This window comes from Rhipicephalus microplus, chromosome 8 (genome assembly GCF_043290135.1).
Source record: "Rhipicephalus microplus isolate Deutch F79 chromosome 8, USDA_Rmic, whole genome shotgun sequence".
Classification (NCBI taxonomy): Eukaryota; Metazoa; Arthropoda; class Arachnida; order Ixodida; family Ixodidae; genus Rhipicephalus; species Rhipicephalus microplus.
The window spans coordinates 55052975-55065041 of NC_134707.1; the positions used below are offsets into that span (position 1 = coordinate 55052975).

At 44.4% G+C, this 12067-nt stretch overlaps 1 protein-coding gene across 1 annotated transcript; it reads right to left on the reverse strand.

The window, feature by feature from the left end:
• Positions 1–1584: 1584 nt before the first annotated feature.
• 7B2 (Secretogranin_V domain-containing protein 7B2) lies at positions 1585–11197 on the reverse strand. Its single transcript, XM_037416692.2, has 8 exons — positions 11055–11197; positions 9534–9667; positions 7582–7846; positions 6853–6981; positions 5385–5602; positions 3836–3886; positions 2482–2553; positions 1585–1850 (listed from the first exon to the last, which is right to left on the reverse strand). The coding sequence occupies exons 2-8, from the start codon at positions 9654–9656 to the stop codon at positions 1776–1778; spliced, it is 933 nt and encodes a 310-aa protein (XP_037272589.2). The 5' UTR covers positions 9657–9667; positions 11055–11197; the 3' UTR covers positions 1585–1775.
• Between the last annotated feature and the right edge of the window lie 870 nt (positions 11198–12067).

Here is a 12067-nt window from a genome sequence, read left to right on the forward strand (position 1 = left end):
AGACAGTACGGCCACTTCACCCAGAGAAGCTGATTTCACCATCTCCTCGCGTTGAGAGCGTAGTAGGTAGAACGGTATGCGAAGCTTGCGCTGATGCATGCCGAGATAGCGCGCGTGCCAGCAATCACGACCCTGCCCTCGGAATCAAAGGGCACAGTTGATACTTAAGTGTATTCAAGCATTGCTACTGTTTTGTAGGTGCGCAGCTGGTGTTAGCCCATGCCTTACCTATAAATGCTACATTTCCTCGGAATGGCGAGCCCTTCGGCATGCAACATCTGCGCCTGCGAGGAAACGCTTGAGCACATTCTATGTCATTGCCCAGCATACCAGACCGAACGACGTATTATGGAAGCCAAGCTCTGTCAGCTGGATTCACGGCCGATTACAGAAGAGAAGATCCTGGGACCTTGGCCGACGGTTTCCCATACGCGCAAAGCCACGAAAGCCCTCTTGTGCTTTTTAAGGACCACCAAACTTCACGACCGCTTGTGAAAGAACTGTGCGAGGCCGTGCTGTGTAGTCTCGAGCTGACTATTTATGCTTCTCTTTCTTACTCCTCTTCTTTTCTGTCTCTTTCCGTTCTATTATTCTCCTTTTCCCATACACCAAGTTTAGGGTAGCCAACCAAGCCAAGCTTGGTTAACCTCCCTGCCTTTCCTCTCTATTTATATATATCTCTCTCTCTACATGTCATTCTCTGCTAGTTCTCATTAATATTGAATTATTATTGACTCAGAGTTGACTGCTGTGTCCAGTATGTTTTTTGTCCCCTCTGCGCTGTATTTGTCACAACGTCGATCTACGTGGTAACTCTTGGGCTGAAAATCAAAAATTCAGCATGCACATACACTCAGCGACTTCTTCGTACGAAAAACAATTTTCACAAGGTCTGTGGGCTGGCTAATTATTTTATTTATTGCAGTGTTGTTGTAAGTGGAACACTTTCTTGATTTGCAGCGTCCGTGAAGAAACGAAACAGGCCGATGTTCAACCCTCTTCAGCTCCATCAGAAGCGATGACTTTACGTCATGATGTCCACATAACACGGGAACAGGATGTCACAGATCACTAAAATTTATTGCGGCAGAATCTGTCACAACATCTTGACTTCTCATGAGGATGAGATCAGTTCAAATTACTGATCTTTCAAAGCTATAGGCCGATCCCGGAGGCCTTGCAGAAGAGTTAAGAAGACAACACCTTTTTGTGCGTGTTGGCGTGGTGGTGGTGGGTGTGAAATGAGAGTTTATAGGAACTCCCCGAGGAGCTCCGCGCTTGTGGTGGAACATCCGAGGAACATCGCGTAGTGGAACATCGCGTAGTGCATCCGTCCTTTTCTCTGTCCGTTCTTTAGAGTAATCCGTGACTTCGACGTAGATATTATGCACTTAGGAACTATCTTCGCCCAATCACCAGTATTCACTTCATGAATCTGCCGCTATGTTTTGTCTTGCCGTCTCTGCAGACCATCGTGAGACAGCCATTACTTTAGCGACTCAACTTTCTAGTATAAATCAGTCAATTAGAAGTTCTTCAACCTGGCTTCGCTAGAGAGACAAATATGCACGGGATCAAGGAAGCTTCAACAACATAAAATATTTTATTGGTCGAAACATTCCCTGGAGCATTCGTCTACAACAGCAATATCGCGATGTCTTAAAAGGAACGTGTGAGCGACACTTGCTCTACATAATCACATAACGTATCACACATGAACGAGATATTGTAAACGTGCCACCAATTTAGATGATATAATTGTACTCCTTCGTTTCTCATTTTCGTGGTGCCAGAGGCGCTTTCTTTGCGACCACCGGCAGCTTCTCGCCTTGAAGGTACGGGTTCTTGGCCTGCACAAAAAAGAAATGTTTCAAACACTCTGCTGCTCCTTCTATGTAGAAAAAAAACATACAGTTCTTTTTTTTTTGTGCTTCGGTAGTAATATTAATATTATTTTTTTGCTATTTCAAAACGCGAAACCCCGATATGATTATGAGTGGTGCCATAGTGGAGGGCTCTGAAGTTACTGTTCCTTAGCGCGCACCTAAATCTTGGTCAGCCTGCGTCTCGAACGCTTCGCCTCCATCGAAATAAGGCCGCCACTTTCGGCATTCGACTCCACCTCTAAGGGTGTCAGGTTATCTCGGTAACCACCCGCGCCAAGTTAGCCTTTCCTTTACTTTTCTTTCTTCACATTTACATTTAAATTACTTCTCACAGCATCCTCTATACATTCCTTGCCGACATTGTCTTTTAGTCGTCTTTAATACACATGCCGAGTAGATCGTCAGATCAACACTGAGTACCTTCTTTACCCTGCTCTAGCAAACCTCGCTCTCAACTACAATGCAAACCTTTAGTGCAAAGAAACCACAGAATGAGTTTACGTTCTTCTAAGAATAAGAATGCTTCATAAAAGCACATTTTTATATTAATTTATGGGTGGGTTAGCCGGCAACGGGGTAATCGGAAGGGACTTACAGGTGTAGTCTTGGGCTGCTTCACAGACTTCTTGGATTTTCTCGAGTACCGCTTTGCATACGACGCGTGGTTCTAGAAAGGCAAGAGAGAAAAGATATGTTTTACGACACGAGAACGTGCTAATTCGAGATTCAAGGAAACGATAAAACCACGTGAACGTCGGTAAACTGCTGTTCAGGAGCTTTTTGTGAGGCATTTATAGTTTACATCGACTAACTGCCTGTCCAGCCACCGCAATGTATTACTTTAATGAGTTCTTTTTTTTTTGTATACCTATGGCCGTTTTTAACAAAGTTTCAGACTTTTGATAAAATAGCGATGGCAACGAGACCACATAAAAAAAACGCAAGCAAATTGTGATTCATAATGTTGTTGGTTTATTCTCTAAAATCAAATTTCCCGCCCCGTGCCTCCATTTTCCCCGAAGATATTGACAAAAGCTTTCTGCCATCTACAAATGCCAAAACATGAGAGAGAAAAATTGTGCTTATGTGTAAAATAAAATCTACACCATAGTGCTAGTCGCGTTCCTCGGGACTATAAATAACGTTCCACCAGTCATCCATCCATCATATTGTGTGCCACACCTGGAAGACATGTATCTATCACGGCAATATGAAGTCGCAAGTGAGTATGAAGTCGCAAGCTAGCGGTGTTGAAGAAAATTGTCCAAGTATATTGAATCGAGGCTAGGTTCGAGCTGGTCGGCACAGTGACATTATCAAACCAGTAAGTTAATGAGGACGGGGAGAAAAAGATAAAATGCAGGGCACTTTTGTGTCGGCTTCTTCACCCCGTGCCCGTAGCTGTTTCAATATTAGAAGATGTTAGTGGCTTTGTGATCGCTCGAAATCTTTACCACGTGTACAATATTAAGTATTTATCAGCCACGCTGCGGAATGACAGTGCTGCCATGACTGGGCTGCACATGCTACGGTACATATGCAAAGAAATCTTATCACATTTTACACCTATCTGTGAAAGCATCTATTACCACGGCATATTTCATTGCAATTTTCATGTAAGGAAGCTTGAAATCGCGCGTGATACACCAAGTAAAAAAAACTATATAGATAAATGCAGCAATAAAACCTCGCTGTTTGCAGCCAAGCCCAAGTTTGTCTGTTAATCCTAACGGTGCGTTAAATGTTTTTGTGTAAAATTCTTTCTCTGAGGCAAACTTTTTTACCTCAAGTGTTAGGGATGAATAATATAAAATAGAATTTTATTATGTTACCGCGTAGTGGACTACCATAAATTTAAAACGTAAACTAGCGTACCATTATCTGTTTTGATTAAGCAGCACAAATGAAAAATGGTTGCAAAGCACGTTGCAAGGATACGAAAACCGTACCTCCTTCTTGAAGAACTTCTTAGCCATGACTGTTTTATGTTGTCCTTCCACCTGTTAAAATATAAGTAGATTACGCTGATCTCATATGCCAAAGAAAATTTTTGACAATGTAGCGTCTGTCCTCAGTATTAGAAGTTTGAATTCATTTCTGTCCCTTATATCCGGTTAAATTCCCCACCACTCTTTAGTACATAGACTGTGTTGCGCACTTATATTACCCACCTGGTCCCAGCTGATAAGGAGCTTGTTCAGAAATGAAACCATAAACATCGTTTGCAGAAGGGGAAGGTGATGAAGAAAATGTTTCTGTCTATAGGTTAAAATAGAACCGGTTTTAGTATTTCCGAATGAACACAGCAAGGTTTGAAACCACAGGAAACGAAACAGTATTTTTTAAGCCTAGCGTACGCACACGAAATGTTTTGTATGTGACCTCATTTTCAAGTGAAGGTGTATCAATAACCTTTTTTCTCATGGGTAGCAAGATTTCTAAAATCGCCAATAATAAATGGCTACATCCTTAGCACGTCCATCCTGTAGAAATCGTTCTCGACTTCTTGATCATCTGAAGTGAATGGAAACCTATATATGACATTATGTTTATTTATTATGTGTTCCTCATCTATCACAATAGTTCACGTGGATAGTCACCGTTTATTACAGGGAGGCTCCTGGTTTCGAGAATCACTGCTTCAAAGTGATGGTCATATGGAATCTAGGACATTGTCAAGAAGCAAATTTAGTGTGTGTTCCACAGGCTTAATCGTTGTTCTAAGACTAACTGGATCACTGGATCCAATGCTTCGACAGTAGTATTTGCCCCCATCAGGACACGTCCTGACCATCACAGATGCTTGGAAGTGCATCAGTTAAGCGTATTAAAAACGCGGCTAAGAAAGGCAGTTGGCCCTGACAAAGACAAGTGATCCGTGACAAATGTTGGCTTCAATGAAATAAAATGGAATTTTCTATTAAATTATTTAACACCGCCTTATGCCACCATCTTACCCATTCATTAAGATTTAGGGAAATATCTACGTGGCATCATCTCTTGGAGGCAGCAACGGTGTCCTGCCGTAACTGAATCACAAATAGGCGAAAATAAGCACATATGACCAAAACACTAGTTACCAAAAAGGACTCCTGGTTCTGTACAGAAAATAGCCAGTGGAATACTTCGGTGAAGTCGCAGTATCACGCTGAAAAAGGCTTCCCAGGATAGTTTAACACTACGCATCAGAAACAAATCGGGCCATAATAAGGTATTAAACATTCAAGAAAGTCACGCGATTTTTAGTGCAACTCTGCACTTTCAGCCGAATGTTCGAGCAAGTATCTCCTGTAAAAAACGTGTAATAGTTTTCTAAGTAGTTTTTCTCGCAAGATAGGATTTTTTTCGCCTCTTATTCCTTAGGTACGGAAGGTCACCGCTGCCACCGGCGAGAAATGGCACTGTGTGTACATATCGCTAAATATTAGTAATGTATTATCTGAATATTTATAGTACACTGTATTGCTACCTAACTAAACCATCAAAACACTTTCGTACCGGTACGGTTGGGTCAATGTGCTGCACGATGCGGTCCAGCGTGGATTCCATGAGCCCCTCGTTCTGGATGGAGCGAGCCAGGGCGTCGATCTCGTTCTCCTGCGTGGCGCCGGGACAGTCGAACATGTGCTCCGTATCGCACATGCAGTCCTGTGCTGCCTGGTAGTCTCGGCTGTAGGCAGCCGTGTTCTCGAATTTCTCAAGGCAGCCGTCCTCAGCTGCGAGGAGATCAGACGTGCGTCGGTGACCAGGCATTGCTTCGTCATGGTCGTAAACACTCAATGAAATGCAATGAATGCGACGAATGTAAAGTATAGTTAAATGACTGTTCCAGCACTAAAACGCGAACACGTAAAAAAATGCACTGAACGAGTCTTTAGACCATGGAGGCTGCAGACTGCTGGCCGTAGTCTTTGAGCAACATAGTAGCAAGACAAGGTGTCTCACGGTTGAAGCTCGGTGTATCAATGTCAACGCATACTAGAGACGTCATTTGATTACCGTCATAACAAAAATGTGTTGTGCCTGGTGTGGCCTCGTGCATAGACTCAGGCATGCGTCAAGCTGACAGGAGGGGCAAGCATGCCGTGCCATGAGGGAGTGAGCTTCGTGTGTGCTTTCTTTTCTGCACAGTACGATTTTTCATTCGGCAGCTGGCATCTCGGTTATCTTGTACTATTTTCTTGTATCTGCGTTTGCACGTCTCGCAGTGTTCCACAGTCAATAAGCACCATACCAGATAATTGTCGGCATCATTTAACCACATATGGGTGGCTAACCGATGCGTATTAAAGTTTTGTCAGGGTACGCACTGAGTTTGTATTAAGTGATCAGTCATTACCTTTCGAGGTTCTATCAATGCACTCTGCCCAATTGTGATGGAAGCAACAATGCTTAAGGGCTATGCGCTTAGGTTTAGGCGCGCGTTAACTAAAGAGCCCCGGGTGGTCGAAATTTTATGAGTCCTCCATAACGGCGTCTCTCATGATCATATCATGGTTTGGAACGTTGAACCTCAAAAACTATTCTTAACAATAATGCACTCTACCCAACCTTACAGTTACGTGTCTTTTCTTTTTAAAATGACTTTCATGTGCAAGCGCCAAGCAAACGACTTTTTGTGATCAGGTGGAATTTCCAGTAGGGTACAGTAAATGAGAACTGCACCTCGAGAAAAGTGATTAAAGAAATAATGTTGGTTAAAATGACATTTTCGTCATCAACTTTACCTTCCTATTTACAATTCCAGTGGTTATTGACAGTTTGTACCTATAAACTATCGATTGAATGGCCACATTCTCGCGTCCAGGAAGGCAAGTGTTAGTCACCGCTGACTCATACAGATTCCACGTAAATTAACCGTTCGTAGCTGCAGTTCTTTCTTTTGGTGAACACCCCAAGAATAACATATTTTGAATTGCTTTCATGTAAATTAAGCCACAGAGTAATTCTGGAGCCATGTATTGACCTGTGTATCCTTTGGGACAAGGGTTTGGTGGATTGCAGTAGGCTGGAAGGACAGCGTCAGTCTTGACCACCTGAACATTCTTTGCGATGCCATCAGGCTTCAGGCGCTGGAAGCCTTCACCAGCGCCACCTGTAATGCAAAAAACACTAAATAAGTGCTAGTAAAGTGATAACACTAGCTATTGGGTGTTCTAATTATTCAGCTTTCCTATCGCACATAACGGGAAATATAATGGTAGCCAAAGAGATTACCATATTGCGCCTACAAGTTTTGTGACATCAGTAGCTTTGACTGAATGATAACTCGTGTTTGTTTTTCTCGCTTAAGGCCGTCATGGAGGAGGTAGGCAATCATTTCTTGTAATGTTTTATTGTTACTCCGTGCAGGCCCACGACCAGGAATTTTTTTAGGGAAGAGCGGGAGCGATTCAATGAAGGCCTTGTAAAACATTTATTTTGTATTAGTGTCCTTAGTAAAACACACGCCGTCATCCAAATTTTAAAGGAAGGGGTGAGGGAGGTATGTCTTGAGCCCTTTCTCCTCTGGCTACGGGCCTTCTTTGTCTCGTCTCCCTTTCAACCTGTTGTTTTCCTACAATAGGCTTGTTTTATTAGTGAGCACTTCGTCTGCCACGTCTTTTCTTTCATCCGCAGTTTTGTGCGCTCTAAATATTTCAGCATTTCGACGCACTCCGGCTACTTAGCTCGCCATCATGCATATTTCACCCACCAGTGACGTACTGGTGCCCCCAAAGCGAGCTGTGCTGCAAGTACTCCTGGTCGCGAATGCTAGGTCCTCCGAGGATGTCAACCTGCTGAGCTTGGTCGCCATTTTCTTTCCGGTACCTGCCCAGGTGGTGCGCGCCAAAGGTCGGGTCACGCTGGTACACGTCCGCTGAAAGCGGTGGCTCCTCGTGTTTGGCACGCTGGTCGGAGGCGAACTCGAGCGAGCTGTCCGATAAGTCCAGGCCGGATCCCTGGATTCTGGACAGTACCTGCGCCAAAAAAAGGTAAACCCTGACATGCACAGTGTGTGTAAAGCGTGAAAAATACAAAGTTGACTTCAATCTAGAGATTTCAACCATCAAGCCGCCTCCTTCACAATTGCCGTTTTTTTTTCTATTACTATGCGCTTCGGCTAGCATTATAACACCTCCAAACTGAACTATTCGCTGCATCAAATTACTGAAACAATTACTGAAGTTATTATAAGTAAAATAAGATCTTGAAACGTTGCAATGTAACTTGCAAGATGCCAATGGGAAAAGACAAAAAAAGACGAAATTCTTTTTACTTTCATCGGCCCTCTCTCATTATGTGATGGTGAATATTACAGAGATAGTGAACATGTATGCATTTATTATGAACAAAATTATACATCTAGAGCGCTAACCGAGTGGGAACATCACTGTGAATATAAACACAGGTTACAAGTTCAACTTCATCAAGCCCAGTGATGTTCCTTTAGTGTACACGGTGTTTTGCGCTATATTAAAGGGCCAGTAAACAGGCTTCAACTTTTTTTTTACACCCTCCAAACAAGCTCAGACATCTTTCGTACACCTGACCAACCTCCTTACACGTGCAGTGAGGTGAACTCGGCGATCGGTGACGTTGACTTCATTACTTTTTCTGCTTAGACCTGTCGACGAGCTGCACGCTGTGTCACGTCGCCGATCGTCACTGCGCGTCGAAGGAGGTTGGTCACGCGCATGCAAAATGCGCTAGCCTTTCCAGCGCGTTTGGGAGCCGGTTGACTGGCCCTTCAACGATTTCAGGCTGGCTAAATATCCTTCAACTTAAGCCAAGGCACATTTTATTCGCTCGAGCGCTGTTGTGTTGTTTAACCTGGATACAGTTATGAACGGGATAGCGTCAGAGAGCAGGTGTCGCATAAATTTCACCGCCTGTGCCGACACCGTTGGTTGTTAGCGAAAAATCGTCCGTGGATGAAAAATCAAGGAAGAAACAAGTAAAATGAAGAACAAAACTTTCGGTCTCATCGAGGATCGAACACGGGCCGTTCGCGTGGCAAGCAGGTGTCCAACCACAAAGCCACGATGATACTTTCAACTGCTTCGGGAAAAAAATACTACATAAATGCCATGTAGTGGAAGGAGTCCTTAACGCATTTTGTTCGACAGGTGTCAAGACTAAAACGAGCCATTCGGCGATTTGTAGGAACATTCGGGAGGCCATCAAACAACGTCGGAAAACGTCGGGACAGCGCAGCCGTTGCCACTAAAAACGCACCAGGAACTTTCGAACAACTTTAAAAACGTAGAACTCAAATGTTCATCTAGCGGAAAACATATCATGCCTTTCCAGAGGCGTTGGTTAAGCAAACAGCAAACGCTAGATAACGTGCGGTCATCTGTGAGGCAGCACATGCAAAATGTTAAGAAGAAAGCTATTGTCTCATCGAAATGCATCGCAAGAGATTTTCCGTGTGTTTTCCTGTGGCATCATCACTTTACATTGCTAAGGCACATTGCAAAACTAGTTCATTTGGGGTTCATCATTTATATGGATATAGCGTTTCTCCTTCGATATAGCTTTCCTTTTGTGTCCTTGTCGTGGTGCGCTATAACCGAATAAACTATTAACATTATTTTGTGATAAATACGGCATGTTCTTGGGACTTGAGTCAGTTCAATTAGTTGTAAAACTCATCATACTCACCTGCTTGAGGAAGCCATCTGTGAGCCCTTCGAGACCGCGGTCATATGATGCCGGATTAAAGGTGAAGCTTCTCGTCGCCGCATTGAGTAGAACGGCGATGAAAAATAGTCGGCCATTAATCATTTTGATTGTTTCTGGAAAACACAAAAAAAACTATAGCATCGAGAGCATCACTTGAAAGTCAGTCGTGGGGTCTTCACTAGCGACGGGGCCCAATCATTGATCTTAGTACAGCCTTAGTACCGACCAAACTAAATCATGACAAGAATTTTTTTTTCACGTTCTATGGCAATGCGTAAACTTTCTCTGAAGCTTTGAGCTGTATGAACAATCACTTGTGAACCTCCAGGACAAATAGTATCCATATGTAGGAGCGAAAAAGAAACAAAAAGAAGCGCTGCATCATGGGTAAATTGACAATTTTCTGGCAATTTTTCATTGCTTTTAGATGCGGAGCATCTTATACTCGCGCCTTGTAGTGCGCTGTCCGCGCCGTCCGCGCCGTCCGCACCGCTTCTCGAACATTCGACAGCTGACGCGCGCGCATGCGCCGTCGCGCCGTCGCCCACTCTTCCACCATCTGTGCATCCCTTCCTCCTCTACACACCGCGCGCCCTTCACTCCTCCACCATCTGTGCACCCTTCCTCCTCTACACACCGCGTTCGACATCTACAATTCTCCTGATTCTCCAGTGGACGCGCATGTGGCGTCGCGCTTCGAGAACATTCAACAGCTGACAGTGCATGCGCCGTCGTGCTGCATATATACTCAAGGTCGGCGCTCGCTCGCTCAGTTGCCGCTCGTCGGTTGGTTTGTACGGCGCGTCGACGTCCAAGGTCGCGGTGAAATGAATTCCAACGAATCCACAAACACAATGATCGACGTCCCTTCGACTAGCGCCGCCCTTTCGCATACGTGTGTACGTGTTCACTCATTTAACACCCCCTCCTACAACCACGTTAACCAATTTAGCCATCGACCCAAGTAAGTCGCAATTTAACACCCCATTTCACAATCACGTTAACCAATTTAGTCATCGACCCAAGTAAGTCGCACTTTAACACCCCGTTAACCAATTATATGGTCCGCATCCTCCTCAGTGTTCCCCCGAGGGAAGCTGCGGGCAATTTTTTTTCCCGCAGAGATGCCTCAAGGATGCCTGACCAACTAGGCGAGATAGTAGCTTCGGCTAACACAGACTGGTAACTACGATTTCTCCGAAGATGTCTCTTCTGCATTCCTCTTTCCTATCGCCGCCATTCATCGACTACGAGGCATGTTGCGTAATGACATCCGTGTATTCTCACTGACAGACACACAATTCGATCACAAGAACAACGCTCATTGTTGGTGAGCAAAGAGTACCTCTTTGACGATACATTGGGCATAACAAAAGTGGAGCGCCTGACCGCCGAATAGCCGCACTCAGCTTGCACTGCGTCAAGCGGGCATTCCACACGCTAACAGGGCATGAACAACATAAAAAAGGTGTGCATTTTTGAGACATCGTAGCCACGTACCTGGCCCTCGTGCGTCGAATCCACTCTAGGAGCTTGACAACGACCCTGTTTTGGTTCGTCAACAATGCGGGTTCTCGAAAGCAGCCTGCGTCAAAGTTTCTCCCCAAGCCTTGGATCGCCGGGTTGTTGTTCAATATGGCGGCACGAGAGGGGGAGACGCTTCCCGATAGGCACCGCGTGTTAACCGCTGGTGCCCTTCTCTCTCTTCGCACGGCGCCGCTGGTGAAAAAATCGATATTGACACAGAACGGCCTCTAGATGGCGCCAGTGGATTCGCGTTGTCCGAGTTTTGCTTCTTACTAGGGTTTCTTTGGCCGCCAAGGGTTTCTTGGATTCGGCGCTGATCCACAGGTGGCAGCTAGAGTTCGATCGATAGGTTAAGCGTTGCATAAAGATAATAAGCGAGACATTGTTTTGGTGTCACTTTCTGTGCTCTTGTTGATAGTTAATTTTGTATTCTTAACGCCCCTCTGTACAATCATGTGTGACTGAGGCTAAAATCAATTAAACAAAATAAATAAAAGCAAATCCGCTCAATAACGGCAAAAAATGTTTCGCGGGGCCTCAATTTCGTGATCAACCGAAATATGCATTGCTTGCATACCACAAAGTTCAGCTAATGAACTTTCGATGGCCTTCATAATATGAACACGTTCTCCTACTGCGAAACCAATGCAGCCCTGTTGTAAGGAGCCCGTTGCCTATATTACATCGTACGACTAGATATTTTGTCATAAACTCTGTATTATGACGTACGTTTGCCCACTGACAAGTAGTCTTTCGCCCACTTCGCCCACTAATAAGCAGTTCAACCGAGTCGTAACTGGAACGCACATTTCTGTAGTAATTGTTTTGGCGGTGACTGCTTCCAAAACACTGTTATTGAAGAATTTCTACAATATCAACTGCGAGTGAAGTACCATGCTTCTTCAACTGAGAAACGTGCACACGTTTTCAATAGCATAAACAAACAGCTAATTAGTGAATTAGCTGAATTAGTCCGGTCATATTTC